This window comes from Oncorhynchus keta, chromosome 2, assembly GCF_023373465.1.
Source record: "Oncorhynchus keta strain PuntledgeMale-10-30-2019 chromosome 2, Oket_V2, whole genome shotgun sequence".
NCBI classification, from domain to species: domain Eukaryota; kingdom Metazoa; phylum Chordata; class Actinopteri; order Salmoniformes; family Salmonidae; genus Oncorhynchus; species Oncorhynchus keta.
Genome location: NC_068422.1, coordinates 48,454,212 through 48,472,291, shown reverse-complemented (window position 1 = coordinate 48,472,291; position 18,080 = coordinate 48,454,212). Strand labels below are relative to the sequence as shown.

The window sequence follows — 18,080 nt, the reverse complement described above, 5'->3', positions numbered from 1 at the left end:
CTTCAACCCACATCCTTGATCTGTTAGTCCACCAAACACCTTTTTCCATTGAGCAAGCAGCAAAGGACATGGGCACGTAGCCTCCTGCTTCCTCCCTCAATAATCTTTAGTCTCTCATGTGATTTAATCAGCAGGCTTATTTGGTCTGACTGAGACACCATCCCACCCTTAGCAAAGTGGTCAAAATGGGATTATTCCCTTCCTTTGCTAACAAATATGTTACCCAAATAGCATATCACATACAAGTGAACATTTACCCAGCAGTAATTACCTTACATAGTATTATTATTATTTTTAAGGGTGCAATCTACATTTTTGTATTTCTTTTTCATAATAATCTTCTCACTGACAGGCTGACAACAAAATACCAAGAGGAGATGATCAGTGAACAGTGGGCTATTTGGAGGGGCAAAGGAAGTGCAATCTTGTTATGACTCCCTCGGACAGTTATAACACTGTTATAAACTATGGAGCTGCACGTACTGAAAGTAACAGTAAAAAAATGATTATACCGACTCGCCATATTATAAAACACTTTTGGATAGTATACTCAAGCCGTGTCTCTGTCGTGGAGGCTAAACGGTGCAATGAGCAATTCATCCGTTCTGGGAGGCTACTCTGTCGTACAGCTCCCGCTCAACTCTGCGTAATCCCCGGATGAAGCTGTCATGGCTGCCATTCGCTGAGCTGTCAAGCCAACAAAAACAAAGGTAAAAGCCAACCGAAGTCTCGAATTATGTCGTCGTTGTCAATCATATCGGAGTTTTACTCAGCGGTAAATACATTTTGGTTGAGCTACATTGATGATATTAACTTTTTTTGTCGTGCAATTTTTCGGTGCACTTTGTCACAACCTAAGCTCTTCGTGTGTATTTAATTCAAATCAGTCAATTGGCAAATCAGCCAGCCGTTCGAAAGCTCACACTTCAGAGTGAATGTTTTACAACGCAGTGAGGTGATGATGAGTGATGGTCGAAGCAAAAATCGGAATTGCTTTCAAACAACAAATTAAACGCGTTTGTTTGTTACATGTTAATGAACCTTCTCAGTTGTGTTTGTTTTGGTCAAGTCAAATAGCACAAAAGAAATGGCTGACAGCTTTGACCTGATGCAAAGTTGACATTCTGTAATACATTTTTTGCGGCCAGCAACCAATTTAGCGTATAATATTTTCTTCTACGGAGACCTATTGGGATATAATTTGAACAGGTGTGCTTTAGCATAGAATATTTTCTTCGTCTGAGATCCATTACAAATGTAATGTTTTTGTCAGATTTGGTGGATTATGGCAAGTCCTTTGGTTAGTCACATTGAGAAATGTACATGGCACATCATTTGAGTAAAATATTATGGAGTAAGACATGTCCACTATAGTAAAATAGTCTGAAATGTAATTACATTGAATCTGCAACAGGTGGATAAGGTTGACCCATGCTGTTGGTTATGTTGCGAGAACATGCACTACTCAGGCAATACACCAAGCAGGTAGGCTGCAGAGTAGTTTTGCATTTTGAATATTGTAGGCTACAAGCCTTATAGTGAAGACTACTGCACTACAAGAGTTTGCACTAATGTGCACTTATTGACTGTGGTAATAAAACACAGCATCATTCTTGTATAAATGATTGCAGATCAGGATCATTTTATCCCCATTTCAAAAATACATCCTAATATGGTATTTTCTCAGGTCTGATCTCTGTAGACTAGATTCCGAGGGGACATTTGCATATATTTGATGGTTGCCGGTTTATAGACCAGGAAATTGTTAAATTGGTGAAAATGTTTTGTGCTGGGCTATTTACGTATCTTCTCTCAAAAATATAAAACCAAGTTAAATCAATATGGTTGACTGTTTATGTTTTTTTTACAATGAGGTCAGAAGTTCATTGTCTATAATGAATGTCTGTCTTGCAATCAATTGTTGATTGTTTCTTTTAACTCTGTTACAGAGGCCTGAATTGATATGGATCCAGCACGCGCTGAATTAGATGTCCCTGCTGGAGGTAATATAAAAGTTGTCGAGGATGACAGAAACTGGAACAAACGACTCCGTCTCAGGAAAGCTGCCGTTCAGCCCCCAGCCATGCAAAGTAAAGATAAGCATGGGCCAAAGAAGATAACAGAGGACATGGAGAAAAGCACAGAGCAGACGTATTTGAAGAAGACGCCCCTTAAAGTTCAAGAGGGTCAACATGTGACAAAGGTTTCTGGAAATATACTCGGGTTTAGATGCTCTGAATGCAAGGACAGCACAGTATTCAGCCCTAATGACTTACTGAGGCACTTTCAGGAGACTCACCCAGGAAGCCAACCAATTTTTCCTTGTGACATGTGCAGTTTTATTACACATGAATTCTCCCGCCTTAAAGTCCACCAATTAGGCCACAGAGACACTTTTGTCAGCTGTAACATATGCAATGACAATGTCCAGCATACCCTCTTGCAGCTCACCACACATTTAAACATGCACCACAGCTTGAACGGCCACTACTGTTGTGAGAAGTGCAAGTTCTCCACAAGAGATGTAGGAGCATTTTTGGAGCACCTATATCTACATAACATTGCGCCGCAAGCAGGTTCTGCTGACCAGGATTTGATGAGACATCTCATGGCCAAAACAGCACAATTCCGCTTCAGTTGCCAATTCTGTGACTATAAATCTCATCGAAAATATATCATCACAAGGCACATGGCCACCATTCATGGTGAAGAGAAGAGCCAGAAAAACAAGCCGAAAATGAAAGATGTTGGTCCTAAAACAGTAGATAACTCATCTCCAAGACTGAAGCACACAGTGACGAGTACAGCGAGGGAAAATAACTGGATGTCACAAGGCTGTCTTTCTCTGCCGGGGGAAGGATTCCTGGATAAATATTGCAGATTGTCAAATCCAGAGAGGGCTTTGGAGGAGACGAAGCAATTTTTAGAGAAGTCTGTGGCTGCTGAAACAGGTGGGCAGACATGGAACGAAGCTCTTAAGACTGTACTTTCAAATGTGCCCCAAGCCATCACTTCCTTTTCAAACTCAGAAAACTGCATGATATCCAATCCTGGATTCACAAACACAGACAAAGACCTCACTGTCCTCATGCTCAAAAACAAGATTTCAGTTCCTCCGGATGTCACTACTGAAGCCATTGGTTTCAAAATGGTGGAAGGCAAAAAACATTTGGTTCTCAAGGTTACACCAGCAGCAAAGCAAGAGACCTCTGACACAACAAAGACGTCATTGTGTGTCACTGAGCAGGAATCAGAGAAGATTGCTTGTCAAACTAGTGCTGGGGACTCCAATGCAAACGGATGCCAATCAAATTCAACTATCCCCCAAAAGACCAGGCCACCCAGTTGTCCAGAGTCATTCTCGACACAAAATGATATTGACACTATTTCAACCCTAAAGTTAGTGGAATATGATCAAACTCAAGAAAATAGAGAGAACCAGGAAACAATGGTTGGCCAGGAACACCAGAGACATGACGCAGAACCCAAAGATGTGAATCACTGTGAAGATACGGCAGAGGACATGCAAGTGCCGAAGTTGACAGTGGAGAAAAGTGAGAAAAAGCTCAAATCCTTTCCTGAACCTCTGTGCTCTTCCAAGACTATGGGGGACAAAAAAAGGTGGAGAACGAAAGTGGTCAGCCCTAAAACTGTAGAGAAGAAATCATCACCAGCATTAAAGCTCCTCCTGAAGAAGAACCCAGTTAAGGAAATGCAGTGGATGTCACAAGGTCCTCTTCCCCTGTTAGGAGGAGGTTTGCTGAACAATTCCCACAGACTAGAGCACCCACAGAAAACTTTGGAGGAGACGCAGCAATTTCTTAAAAGAGCACTGTCAACGGAAAATGGCAAAAAGAAACATACCAAGTCCAAAGTGGTCACACGGTCGTCAAAGTCAGAGGGAGGCTTTATTCCAAACCTTGGACATTTCAGCCCCAGAGTTAACAACCTTGGTGCCCTCATGGTAAAAAATAAGATTTTAGTTCCTCCCAATTGCACTACAGAGGCCATGGGTTTCAAAATGGTGGACGGCAAAAAGCATTTGGTTCTTAAGGTTACACCATCAGACAAAACAGAGACATCCTTGCATTCCGTTGAGACAAAGGAAGACAACACTCTATCTGAAAGTTGCACTATGAGCCAGAACAGTTTAGTTGTTGTCGAGAAAAGTCAGCCAAGTTCTAAAATCCCTCCAAGCACCATAAGAAAGAGTAACCTAGAATATCATTTTGAAAATGTGGAGCTTCCAAACACTAATGTCAGTTCTGAAAACAGAGAAGGAATGAACAATGGCATGGATTCTCATGTCCTAGGTGGCCAACATTGTCCAAGGGTAGGCCTACCTCATGTATCTAATGGAGCCAAATCAGATGGAAATGATTTGGACCAGATAACGGAAGATAAGCCTGACCTGGAAGGGGTTGGAACTACAGAAGCTCAGGTCCTCATGGTGTCTCCCTCCCCTATACTCAAATGCCTTACTTCCCCACAAGGTAATCAACACTATATTGCTGAAGTTAATTAAATCTGATTTGTTAATTGTATTTCCCTTATTGACTTCTGATTACCTGTCTTGCATGATTCTGTCCATGCCACTCTGTTGTATGGATAGACATTATTGTAGCAGTTTACTTTCCTTTTTACTGAACTAATTGGGATTTGTTCTCTTTTTGAATATTTCAACAGGTATAACAAACTGGTCAGAGATTCCAGTCCACACTCCAGATGTTTATTCTCAGGACTTCCCTCCCAATACCACACTAAGAGATGGAGGAAAACAGGAGGTCTTTGACAGGATTTGCCTCTCACCACAGCAAAACAAACAGACAGTCAGAGGAAAGAGGCAGAGCGAACTGTCCACAGAGGACTCCCTTGAGCCCCTCTCAAAAGCAAATAAACCCTCCAGCAAAGTTGTGGAAGAAAAAGAGGCTTCACCAGCAGCGGCGCATCACTGGGAGCCAGGCCCTAGAGATGTGGAGAGGACCCTGAAGCTATTGCCATTAAGTCCCACTCAACTCATTACACGTCCAAGGGGAGACCAGCCTGTTGTAGTGCTAAATCACCCAGACACAGACATTCCCGAGGTTACAAATATCATGGAAACAGTCCACAGGTACAAAGGGGAGGTCCAAAAGGTTTTGTTGTCTCGAAAAACATTGAAGGCCTTTGCAGGCATGGGTTGTAATATGTTTAGGGCAAATGCCCCAACGAATGCCGCCGTCTCTCATCAACGTATGTGGCCTGAGAGCAGAGTGAAAGAGAGATTCATCTTGAAATTGAAGCTGAGAAAGATGAGCAGAAAGAAGTACAAAGTGGTGAATGCAATCTCTCACAGCACTGAGCCTCCATTACGATTTAGCTGCTGGTTTTGTGGCCGAGTCTTCAGTGATCAGGAGGTCTGGATTGGACATGGCCAGCGCCATCTGATGGAATCTACTAAAGAGTGGGATAAGCTGAAATGTGAAAAGTCATAATGCAATCTACACTGGATTCAAAGTTGAGAAAGGTGCTCCTGCACAAAAGCAATGGACAGAAAATATTCAATTAATTTCACTGTCTTATTAGAGAATAATGTTGATAAGGATGACAAAATAATAGTGTACAAAATCTATGTAACAACATGAGTTCTTTGAAAATACAGGGCTCTAACACTCAGGTAAAATTTGCATTATTATTATTTTTTTAATGTTTTTTTTTTCATTTGCTCATATCTAAGTATTTAATTTGAAATCCACGTTTCAGTGCTACCATCGTTTTAGATAGGATGCAATCTATTTGTTGTTTCAGTTATGTCTAACCAACATGCAATGCTATACAAGTTGATGTAAGTACATTGTCATAGGGACTCTTTCACAGAACACTGTAATAAGGACACGAATGAGCCATACTCCTAAAGCTCTAAACATGAACATTTAACATTATACGGGTATGTATAGTGTGTGTCATGTGATTATGTGACACACACACACACACAATCCCTGTGAAGGCCCATAGAAAATAGGGAATGTTTTTGTTTGAATGCATACAGTACAATATGTACCAAAAATATTAATGGTTTCGAATATAGTAGTATCCATATGTGGGGCACATTTTGTTAAGTTAGTCCTGCACTAGTAGCAGGAGTAGTCCAACGTATTCACCTTTTTATAATTTAACAAAATCCATAGTATGTTATAGGATGACTGATGGCATGTCTGCAATATAGCCTAACAATGCTGGTTTTACATGCAAAATATTGTTTTTCTGAAAGAAATTCCTATTGTGACTTGAAATTATTATGTTTTTTTTAATAGGATTATGAACAGACAGTGACTATTTCTTCCCATTATCTCACTTTATGAAGCTTATGACAATATTGATATGCATGTTACTGTATGTTTCCTTATGTTCTGAAAGTGTCCATGGAAAGGGATACTTTTAGTTAGTCAGCACAGGACCATTGGTCAAATGGACCCAAATCATAAATACACATAGCACATCTTTCTGACCATACCATTTCTGCTTGCACACGTCAGCATTAGTCATCCACCATGTATTTCTGCATTTAAACAGATAACTGTCAAAGTGTCTCTCTACATCACAATCACAGTGCATCATTGTAATGGCGCGTATGTTCAGCAGCCCCTCTAGGCATCTCTTTCTCTCTCTCTCTCTCTCTGGCATGGATGAATTATAGGACGTACCTGGTTTGGAATAGTAGTCAGGGAAAGAGGTACAATTTTGACTTAAGAAATATTTGTTTTTCTCCAAGTGCCTGACCTTTACACAATGAATATGTATTTATCTTGATACACACCTGGTAGCATTATGTGTTGTACAGATCAATAAATACAAATAGTTTGACAATATATGTGTGATTATTGAATATGTATGTAAGTTGGGTAACACAATTAAGAAAGGAAAGGTATATCAATCATTTTGAGTTAATGAACACAACTCAAGAATATAGTATAAAACTCAATGCTGCAGATATTTTTTTGTTCTATTGGTGTTGCTTTCCAGCATCATACACCATTCACACTTACTGTAGTTACTTTCTATTTATAATATTTCTACAATATTATATTCTTTAAGAATACATCATGGCACTATTCGAGGGGCCATGTTTGGTTGGTAGAAAAAACCCCATAGAATGCAAAATGTTCAACACACGTTTTAAAATGTACACACATGAACTATTTTACTGAATTGGCACAGTACCAGTCCCGGAAACATGACCCTAGGCAACAGCATTGACTAGGGTCCGGTAATCATGACGGACTGACTTAGTACATTTCGAAAAGAGGGAAAAAAAATTGTTCCGGGAGGGTCCTCTTCAGACAGGCACCTCTCCCATCAAATCACGATTCAAAGTTTGCAGGCAAAACCTTTGCAGTGGTTTTAGTGAAGGTAGTTGATGCAATCTAGCCAATTACCAAATGCACTCATTAAAAATAACCTCTGATCTTCATCTTGATAGCTTCTATTTTGTGGCCGGGGGATATTGGCAGGGAGAGTAGGCGGTGATGTAGTTCCTCTATGTCCAACTGACGTTATATGACGTACAGACGTGTTAAGCTGGAGCATTGGTACATTGCGTAAAGCAACCCGTCTGTCTAGAGCACATTACAGTAAGTCAATTTCATTCTGGTCTTGCTTGGATAGCCATGACTGGGTGAATGTGACTAGACTAATCCAACTTTCTCACAAACCCTGAACAGATGGTCAGTAATTTCAAACTGAGAGCAGCATCAAATTGCCTGATGGCTTGCACACAGGTCTTACACTAGACGCACTGATTTGGAATGTGACTCCCAAGTCCGAACCTTAAATCCCTGATGATCCATAGGACTAGTTAGGATCTAGTGAGGCCTAAGGATTCACAGCATAGCAAAGTTTGGTAGAGTCCTTGGAGTTACTCTGGCTGTCAATCAGTACCAAGGGGTTCCTCTGATGGTTCTCAATGATGTGGGAAACACTGGTGAAACGCTGAGGGAATACAATAAGAGGTGTCAGGCCTACAGGTTAGGAATCAGGCCATCTATATTTCATGGATATCAGAAAATTGTTTTGTAGCCCATCAAGATGAGATGTTGTCTACCTCCTCTCCTTTCTTCTCCTTCCCGAGTGCGTATCGCTGCGATGCTTGGATGTAGCGCACTGGGATGTTGTAGACTCTACTGTTGTAAAACACCACTAAAGTGTATGGCTGCTGTGTGTCCTGGCCAGAGCTCTTCCTTATGAGGAAGGACCCATCCTGAAACAAAGGAGATGCACAGTACAGTCAGCGGGAGCAATCCAAGTCTCATTCTTATCCTAACACCCGTGATTTAGTTTATTTAAAAAATGCAAGTTGATCTGAAGACTGTGATTATAATAAGAGTATGTTTAATTGTCTGTATTCATGTGAGTGAGACTCGCCTTATTTGAGCGAACCAAGGCATCCTCAGCTGTCTTACGGTCATAGGTGCTGGCATACCAGGGTTTCCTCAAGACATCTGTCCCCTACAACAACCACAAAAATACAGAAACAAGGAAGTGTGTTTAAAGTCAAGTCCATGTGGCCCTAATATGCTTTGCAGTTTTCGCAAACTTTAATAGTGTATTCATCCATGCATTGTGCATGCCATCACCAGTATATTGAGCTACGTTGTGGTATGTTATAAATAAAATAGTGACATTTAGGTCAACTTTTTATCACCTCTTCAGCATCTGTTAACGCATTTTCATCTGTGGGTACAGTTCCTCTATCAGGTTCTGGGAATTAGAAAACAGTAACAAAAAAAAGTTTAAAAAAATACTAATTTAATGTTGTATAGACAGACAGCAGAATCCATTCACAGAATAAATGTTTGCTGTGTTGTGTCACTGTCGGGGTCGAGGTTATGGTCATCTGCCTGTGGACGTTTGCATATAATTTATAATCAACATGACTCTCTCAGACCTGTACTTACTGTGAGAGGTAAACATCTGTGGCAGAGGAATCCTGCAGTAGAGAAAAGAAGAACATTCCGGAATAATTTATATTGGCCTTGACGCATGTCGGTTTGTGCTGTCTTGCTAACTCTGCAAGACAGTACACACAGATCTGGGGCCAGGCTATAAAGAGATATCTGCTCGGTGCAAAATAGAGAGATTTCTTATGAAGTCATGATGTTTCTTACTTGGCACACTTGTATTCAGAGGGCTGGGGTGTGGCCGTGAGTTTCTGGTTAATGTGCCTCGTGGCCAGTGCTGTGCCTGTGGAAAAGCAAATATAGCAAGAGAGTGTGTTACAGTTGTCTACTAATTATGCAAGTGGATGACTGCATAAACACTTTCTGGATTTAACAATTTAACAATTTACAGCAATACAGTTCATTGAATTGTGTGTTTTATTTACTGTAATGCATTTCATAGGCATAAAAGGTTATGCAATCAAAACAGTTTAGGAATAGGTAACTACCTTCATTTCCCCCGGATGCAATATCTGGCCTCTGAAAAAAGACAAACATGATCACCCTGCACCATATCCCATAGAATTTAAAATATCACACTTTGTTTTTTTCCCAAAATATATTTTTGAGTTCCCCTACCGGTCTAAAATATGGCTTCAATGGCTTCCTAAAATAGAGAGGATTATGTGAGTTATGTCATCCCTGAAACCAGACTTTTCCGGTGCTCTTCTAAGTGAACGAGCAGCCAGCAATGAACAGAACATATGATATATAATTTTAGTGAGTGACACGTACGTCTCTCTGGGCATTGGTTTGGGAAGTGCAGGCAGGGGCTTTTGCCCGGACGCTGTACTGCCAGCTAGGAGAACAGAGATGACATACAGTAAATTCACACATATAAAGTAAGTTCTGTTAAGTAACACAATATTAAGTTATTTTATGCTCTTTTACAATCTTTTAACTTCCATTCATTGTAATGTATGTTGTGTTGTATCACACAGTGCCTTCAGAAAGTATTCACACCCCTTGACCTTTTCCACATTTAGTTGTGTTACAAGGTGGGATTAAAATGCATTAAAATGTATTTTTTTTGTCAAAGATCTACACAAAATACTCTGTAATGTCAAAATGGAAGAAAAAAACATGTTTAAAACAAAATATGAAAAATACACACAAATATAACTTGATTACATAAGTTTTCAACCCCCTGAGTCAATACATTCTGGAATCACCTTTGGCAGCGATTACATCAGTCTTTCTGGGTAAGTCTATAAGAGTTTTGCACACCTGGATTGTACAGTATTTGCACATTATTCTTTTCAAGCGTTGTCAAGTTGGTGGTTGATCATTGCTAGACAGCCATTTTCAAGTCTTGCCATAGATTTTCAAGCCGATTTGTTTAAAATTCACTGCTCGACTGAGGGACCTTACATATAATTGTATGTGCGAGGTACAGAGATGAGGTAGTCATTCTAAAATCAGGTTAAACACTGTTACGCACACAGAGTGAGTCCATGCAACTGACTAATGTTCCATTTTTGTTTTGTATCTGGCAATCCACTAGATGGCATAATTAGCCAATTGAAGTAACTACCAACATAGTACATCAAATATTTTGGAGGATATGGAACAATGCTCTTCCTTAATAGTTGCCTGTTTTCTTTTAGAATTTATTATTGCCACATTAATGTTCGAATGTTTAGTAATTTGGCTGATGGTGGTAATATGGATGAATACCTACTTAATTCTGGATTGCAGGCTTCATATTCAGCATCATCTATGGGTTCCTGGACCTGGAAGACAATAACAAAAAAAATGGTTAACGATTCCAATGCTGATAATATCCAATCTTTACTGTTCTATTACTATCTCATCAAAGAAAGTATTTGGGGTCAGGTACAATGTCCAGAGTCTCTTTGGTACAGTAGAACTTACTGGGATTGGATGACAACTCTTCATGTGCATTCTGGAGAGAGAAGAGAACATATTAATTATTCATGTCAGTGTGGCAACGAAACAGAAGAAAACGACCTCATGTTTATTAAATAGTGTATCGTTCAATTGCAGTCATGCATAAAATCCATGTTTCCTGGTCTCCAGAAGAAGTTGTAGTCATTGTTAGCACCTTGGGCTGGCTCTAGGGGGCAAACTCTGTCTAGGGACTCTGAGGAGTGTGGAAGGTCTGTAAAAAAAATATATATATAAAAAAATTAAAAGCTGTCATTTTTGTGTCTTTTTCCAATAAATAGATATTTAGATACTGTATTTCTGTCAGGGGAAATGTTGATCCCATTTGACCCGGTCTGAAAAGTGCTTCCGTCCCTGAACCAGAACTGACCTGCTCACTGGGGGAGGAGAGTTTTCCTTTAGATGAAAGAGAACATGGGACACATCAAGCATAGTCCTACAGTCATTAACTATACAATTAATTGTAATGTATTAGCCGTTGGTTATCAAACCTACCTCCATGTCAGGGACTTCATACACATCTGAAAAACAAAACAAAAAGACTAAGCCTCAAAATATCTAACTCAGTCGGGCACATTAAGTGCAATAAATGAAATTCAATCAATCCCCACAAACAATTCCATATATTCAGTGCCCCTGCTGAGATGCAGATTACATACCTGGGCTATTTGAGCGCTCTGGCACAGTCTTGGACATTGAAGGACTGCTCGTTATTGGTTTCCCTCTTCCATGCATCAGACGGTCTGAAGGGAGGTTTACATGTGGATTTTATGTCGACATTAAGGTGTCTTGGTAACGTTTGTCTGACGATGATTGGCAACAGATAAAAATGTGCAATGGTTTCATGACACCTGTATGTTGAAGATAAGATCATTTAGGAACATAGTGTACATCGTGTCTGATTCATTTATTGGGACAGCTTACTAGCAGGTGATTCCTCTGTGGGGTTTATATAGTCGTCTTCGTCGTCACTTTCTGGGCTGACGTAGTAGTCTTCCTAAAGACAACAATCATACAACGTGTCGTGGAAAAAGTACGAGGCAAATAATGTGTCAATATGCTGACATGAAAACAGAAAACAATTATTGTTTTGCCTAACAACTTCACATTACTTCATCATAGTCCTGCTGGTTGGGTTTAGGGGGCAGTGATGGTGACGGTGATGGTTTGGTGGTCTTTGGAGGCCAGACGGGCTTTCTGGGGGAGGGGCTTCCCGGCCTGCTGCGGCAGCTGTCTGGAAAAGAGAAGCAAAAGCAGAAACAGGACATCGGGATTTGCATAACGCTACAACACGTGGTCATTGCGGCGCTCTGTGTCGGTCACTGTCCACTGACTACCCACTGGGCACATACTGGTTGAATCGACGCTGTTTCCGCGTCATTTCAAGCGGTCACTCAGAAATATTATCAGCCGTTTCCTTCATGCATGCCAAATATATGATTTATATAGAGTAGTCCTCCTAACATGAGCTAAACATAGCTTATACATTAAATAGATAGATGTAGATAGAGGATAGAGTAGTCTTGAATAGCCAGGCATGGTATTCTTTCATTTGTTACCTAGAATCTTGGCATGCATGGCTGCATGATGGGTAGTTTTGTGTGTGTGTACTGTGTGTGTGTGTATGGGGGACAGGGGGATACCTAGTCAGTTGTACAACTGAATGCATTCAACTGAAATGTGTCTTCCACATTTAAAGTAGTAGTTTTGTGTGGTTGTGCGTGTGGGTGAGTGCCTGCGTATGTGTGCATGTGTGTGTGTGGCAGAGTGGACGAGATCTCACCTATGTATTCCCCCCTGGGAAAGGAGGCAGACGAAGTGGAGGGGAAGACTCTCTGACAGGGAGGAGGCTCATAGCTGTCATCCTTCTCCTCTTGAGGGAACTCATAAGTGTCACTGTCCTGCAACATCATGACATCGTTAAGATGCTCAGTCCCACAGCTTTGGTTGATGTAAAGTGTAAACACTGTACAGCTGCTGACATGAGTCAAACGTCTGTGGGAGCACTGTCAGATGCAAGTTTATATTAGAAGCATTTCTCTAACATGTTAGTGTTTTAGAATCAATATAGCATGTGGATTGAACTCACAAACTCTTTTTCAGACCACTGTTCTTCCTCCACGTCATTACCTGTAAAGATAAATATTAAATGAGGGCCCCACAGTATGAGATGCAAAGTCATTGGAAATTACAGCATTGGGAAGACATGCATCATAGCTTTTGAAATCATATTCTGAACATATTGCTGCAAAAATATTGCTGACCATTGTCCCCAAAAACAAACTATTGTCACTATTATATACACTAGTTCAAGGGCCACATTGTGAGACATGTCGATCGGTCTTACCTTGATAGTCTTTTACGGGTAGTTTTGGAGATGACTTGTTTTGAAATCTACAGTACAGACAGACCAGTTAGGAGTAAAAGCCAAAGTTTTAGAAACAAGAATGGACTTAACTATTTTTAGACATTCAACTTTGGGCCTGAAGAGTGATTGTACACATTAACGTTACCCCTCCCAATTCCCCTCCCAATTCTCCTCATTCTGAAACCTATGTCATTTCTTCATGATCTATTACTGAATTCTTGAATTCTACAGCATGTTTACGTATACAGTGGTGTACCAGCGGCTCCGTTTCAAGGAGGGAGAGAGAGAGAGAGTAAAGCCACCTGTCTGTACATGTTTCTCTGTTTGTCTATTTTCAGATTGAAGAAAGAGGAATAGTCACCTATCACCAAGGTTACTGTAGTAAACTAAAACTGAAACTAAAACCAATCATGAAAAAACTATTTAGTAAACTGAAATAAAATAATGAACAAACCTGTAAAAAAAACTGTACTGAAACTATTATCTTGCGGGTTAATGTAGCCAGGCGAATGCGATATTTCGATCAGGCATAGCTTGTGCATTAGTATCACTAGCTATCACTAGTTAACCTGCAAAATAATCTTCTTGGTAGCTAATTTGATTCTTCTTACAAAAGTTGAAAAGCTTTGGATTGGGTTAAACATGGGCAAGATATGTTTACACCAAACATTTTGTCTCGGGGCTATTCCCTTTAAATCCAAGCCACATTGAAATTTACTTTAGAATTTCCACCTTACCTAAAATATATGACATATATTTTGATACAATTAAAACTAGCAAATCAGCTCTCAAAACTAACTGAAACTAAACTCAATTCCAAGTCAAACCCCCAAAACTAAACGAAATACAAACGAGTTAAAAACTTGAATAACCTTGTTTATCACCACAAGAAAACGTTGAAGAAATTATACCATGTGGGTGCACTGCACTCTCAGCTGAACTGAGCTGAACCGAGCTGTATTTCCAATGCCATACATACCGTAGTTCTGTTCTTGTTCCCACATATAGAGATGCTCGAATCTCATTCCCCTCATATACTGCATTTCAGATAAATGCCTCTACCTCGTCAGTGTAGTGTATAACTCAATATAATGAACTAGGGGCACAACTGGTGTCCTTGCGAACTTGTGGGTAACAGAGTAGTGTTAAGCAATGCTCTCTGTTTATGGAGTGTCAAACATTTATTTTTGATTATCTGACCTTCTCAGCCTGTTTAGGATGCTGCCATCATTCTTCTTGATATCCTGGACCATCTTCTGAAGCTGGCTGGAAGACGCGTTTAAAGCTTCTCATTAAAAGGTATCATATTCCCCCAAAATCATGCAGTGTTCATAAACGTAATACGGTACATAACTGTTAATACCATTTGGAGACAATAGCACATGCTAGACAAAATGTTACAGCACACACATACGGTGCATTCGGAAAGTATTCAGACCCCTTCACCTTTTCCACATTTTGTTACGTTACAGCCTTATTCTGAAATGGATTAAATACATTTCTTCCCTCATTAATCTACACATAATACCCCATGATGACAACGCGAAAACAGGTTTTTAGATATGTTTGCAAATGTATTAAACTTTAAAAAAAACAGAAATACCTTATTTACACAATTATTCAGACCCTTTACAATTATTCAGACCCTAGACTTGAAATTGAGCTCTGGTGCATCCTGTTTCCATTGATCATCCTTGAGATGTTTCTACAACTTATTGGAGTCCACCTGTGGTAAATTCAATTGATTGGACATGGTTTGGAAAGGTACACACCTGTCTACATAAGGTCCCACAGTTGGCAGTGCATGTCAGAGCAAAAACTAAGCCATGAGGTCAAAGGAATTGTCCGTAGAGCTCCGAGACAGGATTGTGTCGAGGCACAGACCTGGGGAAGGGTACCAAAAAATGTCTGCAGCATTGGAGGTCCCCAAGAACAGAGTGGCCTCCATCATTCTTGTGGCTTACCCTCAAGTGGCCTACCATCCATACAATGACGGGTAGGCCACCATTTTAAATAATAATATGTTCTTAACTGACTTTCCTAGTTAAATAAAGGTTAAATAAATAACAATAAAATTCTTAAATTGAATACGTTTGGAACCACCAAGACTCTTCCTAGTGCTGGCCACCCGGCCAAACTGAACAATCGGAGGAGAAGGGCCTTTGTCAGGGTGGTTAGCAAGAACCTGTCATTCTGACAGAGCTCCAGAAGGACAACCATCTCTGCAGCACTCCACCAATCAGGCCTTTATGTTAGAGAGGCCAGAAGGAAGGCACCCAAAAGGCACCTAAAGGACTATCAGACCATGATAAATAAGATTATCTGGTCTGATGAAACCAAGATTGAACTCTTTGGCCTGAATGCCAAGCTTCACGTCTGGAGTAAACCTAGCACCATCCCTACGGGGAATCTTGGTGGTGGGAGCATCATGCTGTGAGGATGTTTTTCAGCGGCAGGGACTGAGAGACTAGTCAGGATCGAGGGAAAGATGGACGGAGCAAAGTACCTCAGGACCTCAGACTGGGGGCGAAGGTTCACCTTCCAACAGGACTTTGACCTTAAGCACACAGCCAAGAAAACACAGGAGTGGCTTCTCTAAATGTCCTTGCGTGGCCCAGCCACGAACATATCTGGAGAGACCTGAAAATAGCTGTGCAGCAACGCACCCCATCCAACCTGACAGAGGTTGAGAGGATCTGCAGAGAAAAATGGGAGAAACTCCCCAAATACAGGTGTGCCAAGCTTGTAGAGTCATACCCAAGAAGACCTGAGGCTGTAATTGCTGCCAAAGTTGCTTCAACAAAGGGTCTAAATAATTATGCAAATGGAATATTTCCGTTTTTCATTACATCCAACTTGGGTACTTGACCTATCCACAGGGTGTACTTGAGAAGACTCATGAGACCATAGGCTTTCTGGTAAAATGCACTTGAAGGAGTACTTCAAGGGTATTCTGGGCAGAGCTGAATATACTTGGTGGTACAGTAACCGAAAAAAGGTTGAGAACCACCGGGGGCAGCTGATACAATAGTAGAGACCACTTATGGAATGTATCACTTCTTACCTTACACTAGATGGCAGCATGAAGCTATTTCTAAATTCTAAATCCCATTTTTTTTGCTTCGTTGTTATGGGGTATTGTGTGAAGGTTGAACAATTGAATGCATTTTAGTATGAGGCTGTAACGTAACAAAATGTGGGAAAAGTCAAGGGGTCTGATATGTGTATATGTGTGTGTATATATGGCATGGTCTGAATATATGGCTCGGGCAAAAATCATAGTTGTAGTCTTTCCGAGTCAACATTCCATGTTGGCTATAGCACTTGGAGGGCAAGATTCACACCCATACACACACAGACTCACTCAATCACCGAAGCCTGCATGCAAGTACAGATTGAGAGCACGAGGGAGACAGGTGTGAGACGTGTAATTACAGTAATATCCACATGAGCCAGTCTTCTCTTACCACATTCCCTCTCACTTTAGATGTTGTTTTATGTAACAGCCGGCCAGAGCCATCAGAAATAAACTGTTTTTTGCTTAAACACATTTAAAAACATTTTTTTTTACTATTGAACTTAATCTGGATGCAACAGTGGATGGAATAGTTGCTGTGGCCTACAATAAGGTACAGAGAAAACATTGTCTGGTAAATGTATTATTGTGAGCATTGCAGAAAACAGATGTACAGTACAACTGGTTGGAACTTAGTGTACACAATTATATATTGACAGTAGGCTTTACTTGCCAGGTGCCACTGTGCCATCTATAGAAATAGGTCGTCTTTGAATAATAAGCTGAATTATTGGTCCTTCTGTAGCTCAGTTGGTAGAGCATGGCGCTTGTAACACCAGGGTAGTGGGTTCAATTCCCGGGACCACCCATACGTAGAATGTATGCACACATGACTGTAAGTCGCTTTGGATAAAAGCGTCTGCTAAATGGCATATATTATTATTATTTATTATTATTAAATTGTAAAAAAAAGTTTGGTTTTGATTACAACGGTTAACAACATAACATATTTCCCAGTGTTACAAATACCTTGACCAACATAATATTGCATACAAACATGGGTATCTCTTACCGAAGTTTTGCACTTGCAGGAGCTGTGATCTTGTTCAGTGTATCCATATCTTAATGAGTAAATTGACCCGAGAGGCCACCTGCTGCGTCGAGCCACTATTCAGCTCAATGTTTGCGTTGTGAATGAACTCACTGGCACTGGCTGCCTGCCTAAAATGTCATCATAGCTGTGGGAAAAGAATAATACCTCTGCAAGAGCAAGCACTTCTCCTTTCCACTGCTTGAGTTTGGTCATGAAGACAATTCTGTTTTCAGTGTCATTTGGATTTACACAATGCCATTCCCACCACACAACATGGCAGATTAGAAAGATAAATATTGCCCCTGCTGTGACAATACTCTGACTGGCCAGCACAGTCAACCTAGAGGGGAGCCTTTACTGACATTTGTCAATTGTCCAAGAGATGGAAATACACAGAGGTTGCTAAAATACACAAAAAAAACATCATCCAAAGCCACTGTTGAAATGCCTGTCTGATGCTTTTGCTGTGCAATACACAGGCTCAGTCTGTTGGACAGTCAGGAACTGTCAGGATTCACGTTGTGTTTTTAAGTGGTATTAGGCTCAATTTGCATTGGAGCATACAGTATAATTAGCAAATGACATGAGTCGACTGTGCACTCTAGTTAATCAATGGACACAACAAAAAAAGCTCACATTCCTATTTCCAGGGGTCTGAATTGTTACAATATTCTGTTTCTTTCTGTGGGGTCACGTGTTCCAACAGGCAAGACAACAGAA

At 40.5% G+C, this 18,080-nt stretch overlaps 2 protein-coding genes across 9 annotated transcripts in view; one reads left to right on the top strand and one right to left on the bottom strand.

Annotated features, from left to right (window-relative positions):
* The first annotated feature begins 554 nt into the window (after nt 1–554).
* On the top strand, nt 555–6,846 carry LOC118401559 (zinc finger protein 518A-like). Of its 3 annotated transcripts, none has more exons than XM_035799180.1 (3): nt 555–710; nt 1,950–4,493; nt 4,687–6,846. In XM_035799180.1, exons 2-3 carry the CDS (start codon nt 1,964–1,966, stop codon nt 5,472–5,474), a joined length of 3,318 nt encoding a protein of 1,105 aa, XP_035655073.1. In that variant the 5' UTR covers nt 555–710; nt 1,950–1,963; the 3' UTR covers nt 5,475–6,846. The 3 variants fall into 3 exon arrangements, with proteins under 3 accessions (XP_035655073.1, XP_035655082.1, XP_035655088.1); XM_035799189.2 differs by having other exon boundaries at nt 588–775; XM_035799195.2 differs by lacking the exon at nt 555–710 and adding an exon at nt 856–1,209.
* The window catches only part of LOC118401584 (B-cell linker protein-like), a 36,941-nt gene continuing 25,127 nt past the window's right edge, over nt 6,267–18,080 (bottom strand). For 2 of the 6 annotated variants that reach the window (XM_035799223.2, XM_035799212.2), the window contains 21 exons: nt 14,452–14,517; nt 13,231–13,277; nt 12,973–13,013; nt 12,667–12,784; nt 11,996–12,117; nt 11,808–11,880; nt 11,543–11,626; nt 11,379–11,404; nt 11,254–11,279; nt 11,041–11,097; nt 10,851–10,881; nt 10,657–10,708; nt 9,711–9,774; nt 9,555–9,582; nt 9,425–9,455; nt 9,144–9,219; nt 8,934–8,965; nt 8,681–8,736; nt 8,401–8,484; nt 8,081–8,236; nt 6,267–7,968 (listed from right to left, as the gene is read on the bottom strand). In XM_035799223.2, the coding sequence (XP_035655116.1) occupies nt 7,852–7,968; nt 8,081–8,236; nt 8,401–8,484; nt 8,681–8,736; nt 8,934–8,965; nt 9,144–9,219; nt 9,425–9,455; nt 9,555–9,582; nt 9,711–9,774; nt 10,657–10,708; nt 10,851–10,881; nt 11,041–11,097; nt 11,254–11,279; nt 11,379–11,404; nt 11,543–11,626; nt 11,808–11,880; nt 11,996–12,117; nt 12,667–12,784; nt 12,973–13,013; nt 13,231–13,277; nt 14,452–14,517 (1,387 nt within the window). In that variant the 3' untranslated portion in view covers nt 6,267–7,851. Of the gene's footprint in view, nt 7,969–8,080; nt 8,237–8,400; nt 8,485–8,680; nt 8,737–8,933; nt 8,966–9,143; nt 9,220–9,424; nt 9,456–9,554; nt 9,583–9,710; nt 9,775–10,656; nt 10,709–10,850; nt 10,882–11,040; nt 11,098–11,253; nt 11,280–11,378; nt 11,405–11,542; nt 11,627–11,807; nt 11,881–11,995; nt 12,785–12,972; nt 13,014–13,230; nt 13,278–14,451; nt 14,518–17,339; nt 17,766–18,080 lie in introns of those variants that run through there. The other 4 variants (XM_035799217.2, XM_052477936.1, XM_035799224.2 and 1 more) reach the window with 4 other exon arrangements.

Bases quoted from the DNA above. Each gene is read 5' to 3' on its own strand.
- LOC118401559 (XM_035799180.1), top strand. From the start codon at position 1,964: ATGGATCCAGCACGCGCTGAATTAGATGTCCCTGCTGGAGGTAATATA. The intron at 4,494-4,686 runs GTAATCAACACT...ATATTTCAACAG, and splicing joins ATGCCTTACTTCCCCACAAG to GTATAACAAACTGGTCAGAG.